Raw genomic sequence first — 15,677 nt, 5'->3', positions numbered from 1 at the left:
CATTTGGAAAATTACATGAAAATATTCACTTTCTTTCTGGCGTTTTATTTTATTTGCTAAGCAAGTGAATTCAACAATGTGCATTTGCTAGCATCAAATCAGTTCTGAGCCACAGACAGTGCTGCTTGCTGTTGCAATGTAGCCCAAAATATAATGTAGTTCAAAGAGATTGTGATAGCGGGACTTTAAATCTATTCCAATAACAAACATCTCTGACAATAATTTAACCCTTTAGCCATCATTATTCTTATGTCAGCATTTTGGTAGTGTTCATAATACCAAAAATAAAACATTATTAATTCCAATTGTTGGTGTTTTTCTTCAAAGCCAAGGAATAAAGGAGCTTCATGTGGCTCTGGGGCCTCAGGTTGCAGACCCCTGCTCTGGACTGTGCGAGACAGACAATCTAGTGGCAGGAGTCTGCAGTATGCAACAACTTTAATAGAATGCAGAAGCTGAAAAAGATAGTAGTAGTTCAGACAAGTTTGGACAAATCTTAAAAAACATGTTGCAATCGTAATATATGTCGATGGTTGCAATGCAAACCTGATTGGGTCATATCAGTGATGTTCTCCACTCCAGGATTTCATGTATGACACGTTTTGTAGGGAACATCCCTCCCGCCAAAATCAGTATTTTTACCTAATCAGAATAATAAAACTTAAACTCATAATGGTTAACCATTAGCGACGAGCCAACAAATGTTCTCGAAATGATTTTAAGGTGTCAACTGACACCATATGATTTGTTGTTGAAAAACTGATGGAAAAAAAAATCTGCACTGGCCCTTTAATTTTTGCAAATGCGCACATAACGCTCTCCAATAGGCTGTATGACACCACGTGACTTTCTAGGCGTTTCAGAGTCACATGACCCTTGTGTCAGGGTTTGCTGTATTGTTGTGCAACAAGCAGACGAAATTGTACTCGTAGCTTGTATCTAAAGATTAAGAAAGTTTAGAGTCGCTTTAGTTTAAGAGAAATTGGCTTATTTTTTGAATCGTTAAGACATTTTGGCACATTTCCCGCTTCTTTTGTTTTGTTCGGACGCTAACGTTAGCCGCGCTAGCTGCTAAAAGTAGCTAACTCACTCACTGCGTTCCGTCCTTTGCTGCTGTGATTTTAGAGCCAGAACATGACCCGCGTTGCCGCTGCTCGGTGTTTGTGTCTGGGAGTTTTCTTACCGCTGATGCTGGGTAAGTGTTTCTGGTTAGCTCCAGACCTATTTTTCTTGTACATAAGACTTTTTAATCACCTCCGGGATCGATGCCAAATTAGCCGAGCTGAGCCCTCATCATAGTATACTAGCAGTATACTTTTCCTCAGTGTTTATTTTTTTTTTTTTATTACTGAACCTGGTATTAATATAATGGCGTAATTTGAAAAAAGCTGGAAGAGTTTCAGACATTTTTTGTCTCCGTGAAACTTCATGCTTCCTGAATTTCGGCAGGACCACTAACTGATGGGAAGTAAAAAGCTGGCTGGAGGTTTTTGCTGACAGCAGAGGACCTATTTGCAGTTTTTGTCACTGTAGTCATAACTTACTTTTCTGTATTGAAGACCCACTCCAAATTTGAAAATGGTCTTTTTTTTAACATATTCTTGTTGCGTTTTTCTGATAACGGAGAACATAATTAAGCTGTTATGCCCCTTTTTTGTGTCTAGGGCGATTAGAGGAGCATAAAATAAAAGTAATGTTTTTTTTTAACTAAAACACCAAACGATTGTCTCCATACAAAACAACAAATGTATTTACAAATTAATAAATACAAAACCAACAATAACTTAAGCTGAAGCAAAACGGCTTCAGGGTGAACCAAGGCCAAAATAACTAACAAAACCCCACCTAACTAAAATCTGAAATCTTGCCTGTGAATGAAAGAAAAGGGAAATCAATGACAAAACTGTAACCTCAGACTAACTTAAACAGGAGAAAACATATGTGGAAAGAAAAGTTCATCCCTACAGCTTCACTTAAACATAACCACAAACGAAGGACTACACAGAAGTGAGCCTGAACAGAAAAACCACAAAGTTCAACACAAACTACAGAAAAATGTGGAGAAGAGCACCAAGCTGCAGTGGAGACAGGTTGCAGCAAAGCTCCCTTCTCCCAGGCTGGAGGTCCACAAAGGGCTTTTAAGGCTGGGGGGTATTCCAGGAAGCATTTTTAAACTACCCTGACTTTAACCCTGAACTCTGGCTGAAGTCCGCCTGTACTTGCTTACTCTGGGTATGTTGGTTCCAAAAGACCGGATATGAGTTAACGTAATTACGCTCGACTTGGTAACCCTGGGTTAATGCACGTGTACGGCAAGTACATAAATACATTCTCAATGGATCGCCGATTTCCGGAGTCACCATGGAAACGCGTGGAGAAAAACAGAGCGCTATACTTCAGTGAGACGGAGACAGAGATTTTAATGACGGTGTATGCTCACTTCTACTTTAATCTCGTAAATTTACAAGTTTTTTTTCTCGTAAATTTACATGTTTTTCTCGAAAATGTGCGACTTAAAATCTCATAATTTTATTTATTTATTTATTTTTTGGTGGCCCTAAAACTCCGGTGTACATGAGAAAGTCGCTACTTGTGTGGCCACTTGCCCCACTCTGGACAACTGTAGTGTTTCGCCCCGTGAGTCTCCTCCTGCCGTCTGCTCCGTTGTAGAAAATTCCATCAGTTTATATGAAATACGCAGAGAAACTGTTCAGTTTTTTCCATAAACTTTTCAATGCATTATTCATATTCATTATCTATTCTTCCTTGGATAGATAATTCAACTTTTGGGGGGGAAAAGCAATTTGCCATCAAAGGCCTTTTCAGGCAGACTTTTATTTCATCCAGCCAAACTGCTTGAACTACTACTAATAAGTTATAATAGGAATCAAACACTGTTTATAAATTGAAAATTTTCCTGATAGATTTTGTTTGCTTTATTGTTTTTAAATGGTAAAATCCAAAAGAGTGCAATTCAAATCAAATTTTCTGTTAAGTGAAGTTTAAAAAAGAAAATTACTTCAGCTCCTAAATTTTTAAAACATTCTGACTTCTTCTCATTGTTCCAGGTTGTTTTCATGTAATCCTTTCTTCTCTAGAGAGTTTTGTTGTTCATAACTTTGACAAATTGGAGTCATTTTTTGTGCTTCTTTGTTCTGTCATGTGATCTTTAGCGTGTTTTCTAAAAAGTTCCATGTCAGCATGATGTGAAGCGTTTTTGAACAAACCAGTTTAGCAGAGGAAAGCATCTCTCCTGTAGTTTGATCTAAAAACTCACAACACACCAATGTAACTCTTGTGTGCTGCTTTTGGTAAAACCTTGCTTATAGAGTAGGGTTGGTGTGCTTTTCTTCATGTTTGCGGTTTTTTGGGGACTTGATGAATAAGCAGATATCTCTTCCAGCTGCTGTCCTGCATCAGGCTCATAGTGCTGATCCGACACCCACTCCCCAAACCACCGCCGCACCCCACAAAGACCCGGAAAGGCCGGAGAGAGGAACATACCAGCTCACTGATGGCAACGGCACGGTCTGTTTGCTGGCATACATGGGCCTGCAGCTCAACATCTCCTTTAACTCCGTCTCAGAGAATAAGGTGCCTGGACTAAATGGGTCTCAGGGGAGATAAAAGTATGGAAATGTTGGTAAACATGAATTTTTCCGTGTCTTTACAGACCTTTCAGGAGGTTGTAAATGTTGTGCCAAAGTCGACAAATGTGTCCGGCTTGTGTGATTCAAAGAAAGCTGTACTACAGCTGACCGCAGACGGACAGATCAAAAACCTCACTTTTGTTTTCACTTTGGTAAGATCCGCCTCTATCTGCTCATTCTATGGTCATGCACTTCGCGAAATGGCCACTAGGTGGCGACTAGAACCTGATAGAATCTTGAGGTTTTTTTTTTTAAACTATTGAATATAAACGCATTTACAAACAAATAAACACATTTTTACACAAAATAAGTACAGAAAATAAGAAATTACAAGTTACCAAATGGTTAATAGAAAAAAACCAATACAAATTAACCAAAAAAAAAATATTACTCATCAAGCATGTGTTTCCCGATAGCACGCTTTGGGAGTATAAATATTTTTAACTCTCATAAAATTCAGTAATAAATACCCAAAAATTAGGAGAAATCTATCTAACTCTACATTTAGTAGATAAAATTTTGTCTGAAGTAATAAATTAACATTTTCTATGTTTTTAGTATCAAAACTATAAAAGTAATTATGTTTTTATACAAATTGTTCCAACTGGTTTCAGAGCACAACAAAAATCCACATTATAGAAATGATGACATACTGACTCAGGACAGTCTTCGCAAAAGCCACAGTTATGATCAATATTTGAAAATTTGACTATGCACATATTCGTCGGGTAAATATTATGCAAGAGGTTTTTTTGTATTTCTTTGCCTTTATTATAGGATCATGACTGAAGTTTTGCTCTTTTGCCTCCAGAATACTACGTCAAATAAATACCACCTGAGTGAAGTTTCTCTGAACGCAACCTGGCCTGCCATAAAAAGTGAGTCCTGTTCTGTTCATTTAAAGGAGTTTTATCTGCTCTGGTGTGATCATGCTTTAAAGAGCCTACATCATGCTTTTCTTAGCCTTTCGGAGTAAACTATTTCCATAAATATGATAATATATTACCTTTGGCACACTAAAGAATGATTTAAATAAAAAAGAAGACATTCCAGTTATTTTCACTGTTCTTTTTCTTACCTGTAAGTATGCCGACTGGATCTCTGAGGCTCCGCCCATTTCATGACGTCAACCATGACGTCTTCGGCCTCAGCAGTGTGTCCGCGTTTGGCCCACAAAAACAAATAACATCCCAACTTTTGCAGAGATGGATGTGCATATTATGGAGCTTTACAAGAGCGTTTATCCGATCACCACGAGCACAAGAGTTCACAATGTGAATCGGATTTTTTCCAAAAAATCGGAATTGAGCATTAAGCCCTGCAGTGTGAATGTAGCCAAGGTCTGGTTCAATTTGGTTTAATTGAACCTTTTCACCTTCATGAATGTGCTCAGGCCCCTTCTTGGTGAAGAACAGCAGCCTGGATTACCTGAGAGGAAGCCTGGGCTACTCCTACATGTGCCGCCAGGAGCAAACTCTGACCGTGACCAAGGAGCTGTCCATCAACACCTTTCAGGTGCAGGTGCAGCCCTTCGGTCTGACGGGGGAGCAGTTTGGAGCAGGTATGAGCTTCTGGCAGGACGTTCATCAGCCGCCGTCTCTTCAAAGCTCATCAGATGCGTGTTTGTCTGTCAGCTGAGGAGTGCCAGCTGGATGAAGACGCCATGCTGATCCCCATCGTCGTGGGAGCGGCTCTCGCCGGGCTCGTCATCATCGTGCTCGTGGCGTACCTCATCGGCAGGAAAAGGAGCCACGCCGGCTACCAGACCATCTAAGAGCGCCCGGTCCCCGAGAGCTGCTGCCCCGCCCCCAAAGTCAACCACTGTTTCCTGAACCTCAGAGCTCCACCCTCCCCGCTGCCCTCCACCCCCCTGACCTGTGTGTGTTTGCTGTTCTTTGCCTTTTTTGAGTAACACTAATCTCCTTCTCTTTCTGATTGTGCTTTCTGAGCAGAAACTCATTATTGGTACAGGAAGGCAGGTCCTGCTGTGGATCTGAGGGTCGTCAGGCTGCGCTTTACTATTTATGATTTCTATGAAAGGGATTGTAGGATCTGAGTGGAACATTCTTACGTTTTCTTGTGTTTTAGGGGGCGGCCATTGGAAATGGCGTCACCCAGACTGAAGACTGGTGTTGAAAAAAGGGAAGATTTCTGCCATTTACACTCGTTCAACGTTTGACATTTATTCTAAACCTCATTAATCCACTGGGTGGGTTTCTTTGTGGTTGCCATGTATTTGCCCCCCCCTTCCTGTGGGCTTTGGCGGCTGAAGTGAGAGGTGCTGCACTGAAAGTCCAGCACATTAGGAAACGGCCAAAATGCTCTGGTTAGTGTTTCAGTGCCTTCCTGCTGTTACAAAAAGGAGATTGAAGCTAGGTCAAAAGAACAGGAAGCCCTTCGCTCATCTCGCTTGCTGCCATGAAAGGGACGCGTTCCTGCCCCAAAGATTTGTTTACTGTCAATGAGGAGGGAAAAAAAGCGGTGCTCCTGATGTGGTTTGCCTCCAGCATCTTAACATCCTATAGTGATTTCATGTTTTAGTGGTTTTATTTGAATTGTTGTTTTTTTAAAAGATAATAAAGGTTAAGGAATGAGGCTGTGTGGCTCTTTGATCTTCCTTCACGTCAGCCAGGGGCGGACTTAGCATCAGGCAAAGGGAGGTGATTGCCCCAACGTTTTGGGAGGCCCCAAGGTAATAGAAAATAATAAAATGATTTCCATTCCTATTCTTTAACTCCTACATAAACCCAAATTACTAAATTGCTGCTTGTGTGAAAATGTTTCCCCTCTGCAGCAATGGACTATCCCACCAATAGCGAGTTAGCTAGCGGGGGGATTTCCACTAGTCTGTTTGCAGTGAATATCTGTTACATTGACACCAAAAAGTAAAATGAATCAATTAGAATGTTAACATCGCCTCCGTCATGTCGGATGTCTGTCACTCCACACTGCATCGAGAGCTTTTCGCAATCTAGTCTGTTGATGCATCGGACGTAAAAAGCTGAAGAACCAGAAACTGGTCTGGGTTTCAAAATAAAAACTTCCTCTGTACTATCAAAATAAAACTTCAAAATTTTATTTTCATTTTAACCCTTGTGCTATCTTAGATGACCCCCCCCCCCCCCCTACATTGACGTGATCTCCTTACCATGACAAAGGTGGATAAAGGTGGAAAGATTTCATGTAATCCATGGACACCAGTGAAGATCACAAATCATTGAAGAAAAAAGGTTCAGGGCACTGTCTAGTGGGTCTAGATGACCCCACTCCCAATGGTAAAGTGCCTAGGATAGCACAAGGGTTATGGTGGCGTGCCCTTGTGGTAACAGACGTGAACAATGTCAGGTTTAATTTAGAAAGTACAAAAACACGGGGGGGAGGGGGGGGGTAATATGAAGTGTACTGGAAAAAGAAAACGTGAAAAGGAACATAAAATTATAATTTTGAGAGCAATTCTTTAATTTTTTTATTGATGCCTGCCACTCCATAGAAAACTGTTTGGTTTCATCATTCAGGTACTTTTTTTATTTTTTAGTGAAACCTGACAAATTACAGCAAACACAGGAGACTTTCATTTGTTCCTACTATGAAGAGAGATGGTAACAAATTTGTACATTAAATAAATTCAATGTTTCTTCCAACTAGATATAATATATTTAACATTTAAATGTGATTTCAGTTTTTAGATGCTTATTTGGATTCTTGACAGTGATATTGTCTAAACCACTGCAGAGGCTCCATGTTATTGTCTGCATGTTGCCCCCAAACGGTCAAGTCCATCACAGTGGTTGTTTGGTCTGACTGGATTATGGGATGGAAAGAGGGGCCTTGATTAAAACAAAAAAAATAAAGTTAGAGAACTTCATGGTCGTCTTGACTCTTCTTCCAGGATTTGTTGTCTGCATTTCTCTCTCAACTTTTGGATAGTTGACATCGACAGGCTGCCGGGTTCTGTGAAAATCTTCTGCAGAGGGGGAAAAGAAAATATCAGTTTGATTTTTGACAACTTGTGATTTTTTTTAGGAGGTTAATGTTTTAGACTTAAAGACCCATTCTTGTGAAAATTGTGTTTTTTGGTGTTTTATCATGTTCTTGGAGCATTTTTATCACGACGGAGGACAGATATTAAACAAAATTAAGCATAAAATTGGAATTCTGTGAATCAGAAGCAAACAAACAAATACCATTTTATTTGGGGTGTAAAATATACACAGGGCAGGTCACAAGCTCCCTGCTCCAAACATCATTAGAAATTCCCCCACCTCTGAGAAACGTACATGAATCTATTTGTCTGCAAGTGAATGGATCAGAATGGAGCGGAGCAGAGAGATTGTGGTCTGTCCAGCGTGTCACAAATAAGATCTTTTTCAAAAAGCTTTTTCCACCTGCTTCTGTTTCTCAACAAGTTCAATAAAGAAATACTCAGAAAAGTAAATTTGAGCTTAATTTTCCTTGTGTGTCCTCTATCATGAGAAAAACGCTACAAGAATGTGTGAAAAACACAATTTTCCTCAGAGTTTGTCTGTAAAGTGTCGGTGCCCTAGACACTTCTAACTAGTTGATTCAGATTATTGGAGTTTATAATTGACAAAACATTTGATGCAGGTATTCTGAAGCAAATACAGCAAGATGAGCTGGAAAACTACAAGAAACGTTTGGAGGACCAGCGTGGGAGATTTGAAACTTCCAGATCTGGTTTCTAACCTCTGAAAAATAAGAAATGACTTCGACTAAAACTTGCTGGATCACTTCAGTGCCTTTACATCACCAAAAAAAAAAAAAACTCTATTTATGACCTCTTTACAGTAAGCTTTTTAAGAAATTAAAAATGTGTTTCCTGTCTTTTTAGAAAATTTCTTTTTTGCTGAGTTTGAATTAGTCTTTTTGCTTTTAATATAATAAATATTATACATCATGAATTGGGCTTTAATTCAGTTTTTTCTGACAGCGAAACCGGAAGTGGCAAGTCCCAAAACGGGGTCAGAAATGGCCAGTGCCCTTGTAAATGAAGGCCTCTAAAACATGCAAACAAAGAGGCCCTACCCGTGTACAGCAGGCTCCTGGACTTTCTCCTTACCTGCATGAAGGCGTGGCAGTCCATGGTGAAAGCTCCACAGGTCATCTGCTTGAAGCATTCACAGACGTCAGGCAGGGAGCGTGCTCGCAGAATCTCCGTCTGATGGTGAAGGATGAGAGTCAGAGCGACTCTGAACAGAACTTTGGATCCCTCGTAGAAAAGACAATCCCAGATCCGCAGAACCGTCTGGGCGTGAGGAGAAAACAAACCGTGCCTGTTAGGACCTTCGAGGACGCTGTTGCTGCGGTTTAATCAAAACGTTTTTTCACCTCAATTGGAAGAATGTCAATGTAGAGACAGATGAACCAGCGGGACACCACCAAAGTCCATATGCCCGGATACTGGGCCATGAGCTGTCCTACTGCGGGGGCTTTGGCCTTCACCAGCTCCCCCAACACCTCAAGATCTGTCTTGAGCCCCAACATAGCAGGGCTGTAGTAATCTATGGAGGTAGGTCACGCTTATTAGTTCATATTCTTTCACAAAATGTTTCAGTTAAATTAACTACACAAATATGGGGACAAAGTGAGCTGTGCGAAGCTAATTTAGTGTAAAAAGCTGAATTTTAAATCAAATCAGACCTACCATCAATCTCCCTTAAATCATAATGCAACGAGGCTATTTTTCACAATCATCTGCAAAGACTACATTTAAAATACTGCTGTTTTTGTGTCGTCACAATTCAAACTGAGCGCTGTGGGATGATTATGGTTCTAAAACAGTTAAAATATGAACGTTAAATGAACAAAAACTGAACTGAAACAGTTACTTTGTACTTTATACCATGGTCCGGGGGAAAACTTGATTCTGATTGGCTCCTTGGTGCGGATTAAAACGTGGTAATGGACAGTGATAATGTACACCTAAAAGAGAAGTTCCAGTCACAAAGCCTGAATCCGCTGACGTCTTTGAAACAAACTTTTACTTCATCATCTGAACAAAAACAAGCGATAAGAGGTGAACTGATGCTTTATTTAACCAATTGTGACGATCAGCATTTATACCACTTTCCTTTGCTGCCGCAGTCGATGTTGGCTCAGCCATTACCATGGCAACGTGCTGCACCACGCATCAAATAGTCTATTTTTTGTTAAAAAGTGATTTAAACCGAAAAAAATAACAAGAAAAAAGTACTATACATGTAGTTTAAATATTTATTTCTTTTGTAGGTGACTATGGTATGAGCGGTATTATGGCCTTCCAAGTGTCCATTATCAGAAATTAACTGCCTTCACGAAAGTAACCGTCCTCTGCTTCGCGTTGGATGCTTCAGGTTTCCACATTGTCCATTAATTTCTGATTGTGGGTACCTTGTTGGCCATTATCCCTTACATAATCGCCTGCTTTGTGGTAATAATATATTTTTAACATTTGTTTTTCGGAAATGTGCCTGTTTTTTCTAAGTTGGAAGCATACATTTTCAACATACACTGCAAAAACAGACCCCACAGAAATACGTAAAAAAAATCGTAAAATCGTAAGAAATTCAAGTATTACTATTTTGAGAAAATAATCTAATCACTAAAAGAAGTTTTGCTATTCAAAGACTTTCTTGATAAGATTTGTTTCCTAAGACTCAGTTTTTGCAGTGGACTACAAAAATACACTGTACCGTACTAGGTTTAATACTTTATTACTTCTTAATAATTTTTTGTCTTGAATTTAAAGAACCTTTTTAACAGTGTATTGACTAATTTTATCTTCATGTTGTCACAACACAATACTGTGGTTTGTAGTGTAGATAACAGATGCACATGGAAGCTAGTCAGTGTAAATATGCTATAAAAGGACTTTGATACTTATGGTACAAAAAATGTAAAGAATCCATTCTTTTTTATAGACTTAAAAATTCTTTGGTCCCTTTTTGCTGTCTTGTTGTGTCTGTATGTGACTTGTTTTTGTTAATTTACCGGGGAGTATTCTGCCTAACAAAGCATCCATGAGCCAGAAGGATTTTTCTTCATCTTTGGTGATGATGATGAGGTACCCGGCAATAAAGTTCATTCCCTGGAATGGACACACACAGACACAGGATAGAACATTGTAATTATCTTGTACAATTAGCAAAACATGTTTGCATATAAAACACAGTATAAAACACTGCCTCACCTGCATTTCTTTAATGATCAAACATTGTTCAAAAATGTGGTATTAAATTTTACAAAGATGCACTTTGAATCCTAAACATTTTATTGGTTTTCAGACGCAAATGCACAATTGATGCTTTTAAAAGTACATGGATTAAAGAGCTTTGAAAAGCATAAACTAACATATTGATAACATAAAAATAAACTCATCCAATTCCTATATTTGTTTGATGTTTGATGCAGGGAAAAGCCCGGCATCAACAGGAAGGTACTGAGTTAAATGAGAGACCTTACTGAGTAACAACCAGCTCAGTTTTTGAGTAGTATGGTGAGTCGGTGTTGAGGTTTTCAGTAAGAACACGCCCTCATGAATGAAAATATCGAGGGATTGTCTCTCCATGCAAATCACCGGTTGATATAGTTGTCAGACTGGCCAGATTAATTCTATTAAAAATAAAACTCTTAAAAAAATAGATTAGACAAACAAACAAAAATGAAAACAAGGTAAAAGAATGTTCAAAATGAACATGTCTTCTTTTGAAACTGGTGTCAGAAGTGGGATATTGTGAAGCCTTGTTACTTATAATAATCCATCCATTCATACAGTCTCAGAACCCGCTGGAGCCAATTCCAGCTACTGTTAGGCGACGGTTCAGTACACCCCGGACAGGTCGCCAGTCTGTTGCAGGGACACACCCCTTCACACATTCACTCTGGGACAATTTACATTCACCAATGAACCTATGAAGAATGTTTGTGGACGGTGGGAGGAAGCTGGAGTGCCCGGGGAAAACCCGCACATGCACGGGGAGACCATGCAAACTCCACACAGAAAGGAGCCATACAGGATTTGAACCAAGGCCTTCTCCCTGTGAGGCGCCATCATGTAGCCCACTGACAAGTTGGAAGTCTAAATTTACATGAATTTAGACTTCCTGTAAATTCCCGACAGTTGAAGGTTAATTCATCAAAGTAATTGAGAATCATCTATTGAAATTGTTTGTGCAAACATGTTTGCATGACTTGGAAACATTAGTGACTACAAAAGAATTGACATTCAGCAGAAACATAGCCAGGCCTGAAGAGATGTTGATTCTTATTGTTTACCAGGCCCCAATGTGAGCCAAAAACTTCACTTCTTTTACTTCTAGAAAAGGAAAGGTTAAGATAAATCTTCAGTAAATAAAGCAGATTTACTATTCAGAACACTTCCACATCATTTGGATAAAGACAAAGAGCATTATTTAAAGAAGAATAACAGATTAAATAGTTCCTCACATACTTTTGTGTTTTTTTTTAAACAGTCTGGAAGAAATAGTACCAGAAGCCCGGGTTCAATTCCTTTCCAGGTTAAAGTTAAAATCCCACTCTGATCATCTTTTGATCGATTTCAGTCAGACAAATTTCAGTCAGACAACAAGATTTATTCCATATTTATTTTAGTTTGGCATAATGCTCCGTTCAGATGCATAAAACAAAGGTCTCCATAGAAAACTTTGGGTATTAAAATACCCCTAACGGAGCTCACAGGTGGAAGCCGGGGAGGAGGGTGGGATGATGAACGCAGAGCTCGTGGAAATGGAAGAAGGGGGATTGGACCGCACACCTGGAACTTAAGTAGGACGCTGAACAGGTGAGTTCATTAGACTGAACAGCCCACGGGGAGGAGTGACCAGGTAAACGCACTGGTCGAGTTGCCTGCCTGAAATACTCCCATTTTAAAAGCATTTCCAGTGGTTTTGAATTATGATCATGCTGTTTCTAGCCAAATCCTGTGTTGTTTTCTAGGACATAGTTTCTACAGAGCAGCAGCAGTTCATTAAAGCACTGAGGAATTAACTACATACGCTCAAAAATCAAAGGAGCCTAAAGGTTTTGCACAACAATCCTCTGTGTTCCTTTTGGAGGGGTGGGACATCTCCAACCAATAGCCTGTATGGACCGCAACATTTCAGTATTCTTTCCCCTTTGTTTAATTTGACTGTAATGGACTTGAACTCTTACTGAGTTCTTGGTTCTCGTGACGTTCTTTATGGTAACCAAATCTGGTGCACTAGTTGTAACGCATCACATGGATTCAGCTGTTGAGTAAAAACATGGTTGGACACTGAATTCATTCAGATTTATCTTGATCAACTTCTTCTGTTTTTGCTTTTATAGTTGAATGAAGTAAAATGAAGCTGTGCTGATTTCAAGGAAACAAAAATCTAGAATCGATTTGCACTAAGTTGGAGATGCAGAAAACTAATGGGTTAAATGTCAATAGTAACATTTTAAATATCGATAGTAAATATTAACATTTTGGTAGTAACATATTAATAGTAATAACTTTTTGTAGCCATTGAAACAAGTAGGCGCAATATCTGCCATTACAAATGCAAACGTTCCACCTTCACTAAAAGATCTAATTGGCAAACCACTTAGCTGAAACTCAGAGTATCATGTGACGTCATTTGTTTTTAGTCAAACAGACGATGCACTTTCCTTACCTGACAATATCCCACAGCCTGATTGTGGTGTCCGTATGCCAGCAGGACGTTGTGCAGCACCTTCTGCAGGCCCGCCTCAGCATGGCTCTGGAAGAAGACGTTGTCAGGAAAGGTCCGATGCATGTCTGTTCAAAAACGATACTCGTAACGCTTGACGTTCAGGAAAAATGGACTTCAGTAGACTGAGAGCTTCTTCCCACCTGTATGGATGGTTTCCTTCAGCTTGGTGTCGTGCTCCATGGCCAGCAGAGACTGGTAATAACCGGGTTTACTCTCCATTTGCTGCTGAGCGCCGCTGGCCGCCATCCAGATCTTTGCCCGGTGTTCACTGGGAACACCTTTACGCACAAATCTCTTCACTTTCCAAACAGATTATTTAGAGTTACCCATGCATTCCCAAAGCTTCAAATCAACAATGAATTGACGTCTTTGGCACCTGTCAGGTTCTTCTCCACCTCGGGTTTCTGCTGGAGAAGTCGCGACCATCTCATAGACCTCCTGTTGAGGACGCCCACATACTGATTCATCATCTCCTTGTAGGAGTCGAAATCGCAAGGTCTCTCAAAGCCATAGGAGTCAACTCTGCCAGGACCAACGACAACATAAAGATGGGCCTTGTCAAACCACACCCTTATTTTCTTTCCTCTGTTCAAACACACTGTCACATCAGCGGGTTGGGTTTCTCCAGCAGAGGGGATCAAATGCCCCTGCTGGATGAATAGTTTAGCAATATGTCACATATAAATTTGAGTTAGGAACAACAGATCCTTGTGCCAGTACTTTTCCAAGATTTAAACAAAGCTGGACCAATTTTAAAGCAAAATGGTTGGAGAGGAACCCAACTGATATAAATGAAAGGTCACAGATGAGGAAGCAGCATTCAAATCCATGTTCACATTTAAATTCTTACTGTCAGATAAAAAAAAAAAAAAAAAGGTTGACATGAATAGAAGTTTTATAAACTAGAAATAAATGGAAAGCGTGAAGTCCAGGACAGAGAAAACAGTCTACCTCTCGCTGCTGTGACCTGGCTCAGGCCTGTTGTCAGTTGCTTCTCTTTCCATCGCACTTCATGCGTTGCAGGATAAGCAGTCCAACGAAACCACAAACAAGCCAGAAACAAACAAAAAAAAAGAAGGTTATTTCATCTTTGCTGCCTTGAAAAGAAAAGGCTGATCTGAAGGGAAAACAACAAAGCAGGCTGAATTTCAGGGTTTCACCTTACAGCGTCTGTGCAGCGGAGGGGAGGGGCCTGCTGAAATGGTAACATCCACAGGTGCGCTCTGTGTTTGCACACAAAACAACTGAGGAAGAAATGCAAAAGTGTTTGCATATGAGTTCTTACACGTCACTGTGCATAATGATAAACAGAAGTAGAAACAAGAGCTTGTACAGAATCAAATGCACCTTGGTTTACAGACACATGTCCACCTTTTAGTCATTAAAAGATGAGGAAAATCAAATTAAATGATATAATTGTGAAGAAAAATTGGTAAAAAGACGTGTTATATTTGTGTGCTAAGGCTGTTCGGAAAATAGCTGACTGTAAAAAAAGTTTAAAACCTAAAATAAAAGAAACAAAATCTGAAAGAGCTTCCAATGGTTTGTTGATACTGCATTGTTCAAACTTACATCAACCATGAATGCTAATGCACACTTGCGTCAAGGATACTACATCCTAGTTCTACTTATTTGGAACAAATAATACCGGGTCACACCGCAGAACTTTTTTAAAACAAATTTTCAGGTGTCAAGAATGGTTGCATTTACCTTTGGGGTTCATCAGGGATCTGTTCTGGGACATTGATCATGTTGTTCACTTTGCGTCTTCTACCTATGACTTCCTGTCCAAGGCAGGATTTAATCTATTGACTATATATGAGACCTGGACCTAGTTACCCCCTCCCCCCTCCCATTCCAAACAGGAAGTACCTACTAGTTCCAAAAAGCCAAAATCCCATAGACCTCTATAAAGAAATAACAGCTATTACTCAGACATTGTTTTTTTTCCAGAATAACCATTCTTGCCTGATGATGCCTCCTCTCAACATGTTTTGTCTAATTCTATTTGTTCCCCATATTTTTTCTGTAATTAGTTATGAACTGGGCAACCAGATGCCTTAATAAACGTATGTGGTTTCACCTCTCAAGCCCGCTTTCAAGTGGTAGGGGGTGTGGCCCTACCAAACAAACAAACATAATCCTGATTGCCAGAAAAGATGACTCAGACCGACTTGGAACAATCACTGCTTACTGATGACGTCTGGTTATAACATGGCGGAGTCCATTGCGTGAAAAAATGTCGACTGAATTGACTTCATTTCATTGGAACCAGAAGTAGGCCTTTTTCTATGGGTGACGTCACAATGGCTCT

The 15,677-nt window shown here is 39.8% G+C and overlaps 2 protein-coding genes across 3 annotated transcripts; one reads left to right on the top strand and one right to left on the bottom strand.

The window, feature by feature from the left end:
• The first annotated feature begins 839 nt into the window (after nt 1–839).
• On the top strand, nt 840–6,245 carry lamp1b (lysosomal associated membrane protein 1b). The gene is made up of 6 exons (XM_004081495.5): nt 840–1,195; nt 3,404–3,594; nt 3,674–3,802; nt 4,462–4,528; nt 5,044–5,211; nt 5,285–6,245. Exons 1-6 carry the CDS (start codon nt 1,135–1,137, stop codon nt 5,422–5,424), a joined length of 756 nt encoding a protein of 251 aa, XP_004081543.1. The 5' UTR covers nt 840–1,134; the 3' UTR covers nt 5,425–6,245.
• Nucleotides 5,890–14,603, bottom strand: LOC101171119 (growth hormone-regulated TBC protein 1-A). Of its 2 annotated transcripts, none has more exons than XM_078940146.1 (9): nt 14,524–14,603; nt 14,315–14,371; nt 13,740–13,885; nt 13,504–13,662; nt 13,304–13,428; nt 10,638–10,734; nt 8,997–9,169; nt 8,728–8,913; nt 5,890–7,614 (listed from the first exon to the last, which is right to left on the bottom strand). In XM_078940146.1, the coding sequence occupies exons 1-9, from the start codon at nt 14,571–14,573 to the stop codon at nt 7,513–7,515; spliced, it is 1,095 nt and encodes a 364-aa protein (XP_078796272.1). In that variant the 5' UTR covers nt 14,574–14,603; the 3' UTR covers nt 5,890–7,512. The 2 variants fall into 2 exon arrangements, with proteins under 2 accessions (XP_078796272.1, XP_078796273.1); XM_078940147.1 differs by having other exon boundaries at nt 14,529–14,603.
• Nucleotides 14,604–15,677: the final 1,074 nt, after the last annotated feature.

This window comes from Oryzias latipes, chromosome 21 (assembly GCF_053564925.1).
Source record: "Oryzias latipes strain Hd-rR chromosome 21, Olatipes_Hd-rR_3.1".
Lineage (NCBI taxonomy): Eukaryota > Metazoa > Chordata > Actinopteri > Beloniformes > Adrianichthyidae > Oryzias > Oryzias latipes.
This window is presented reverse-complemented; position numbering and strand designations above follow the sequence as displayed.

Coding starts and splice junctions, on each gene's coding strand:
- lamp1b (XM_004081495.5), top strand. CDS start 1,135: ATGACCCGCGTTGCCGCTGCTCGGTGTTTGTGTCTGGGAGTTTTCTTA. Junction 3,803..4,461: donor TCACTTTTGTTTTCACTTTG/GTAAGATCCGCC, acceptor TTTTGCCTCCAG/AATACTACGTCAAATAAATA. Junction 5,212..5,284: donor GGGGGAGCAGTTTGGAGCAG/GTATGAGCTTCT, acceptor TTTGTCTGTCAG/CTGAGGAGTGCCAGCTGGAT.
- LOC101171119 (XM_078940146.1), bottom strand. CDS start 14,573: ATGTTACCATTTCAGCAGGCCCCTCCCCTCCGCTGCACAGACGCTGTA. Junction 13,886..14,314: donor CCAGGTCACAGCAGCGAGAG/GTAGACTGTTTT, acceptor TGGTCCTGGCAG/AGTTGACTCCTATGGCTTTG. Junction 13,663..13,739: donor GGTGGAGAAGAACCTGACAG/GTGCCAAAGACG, acceptor CTGTTTGGAAAG/TGAAGAGATTTGTGCGTAAA.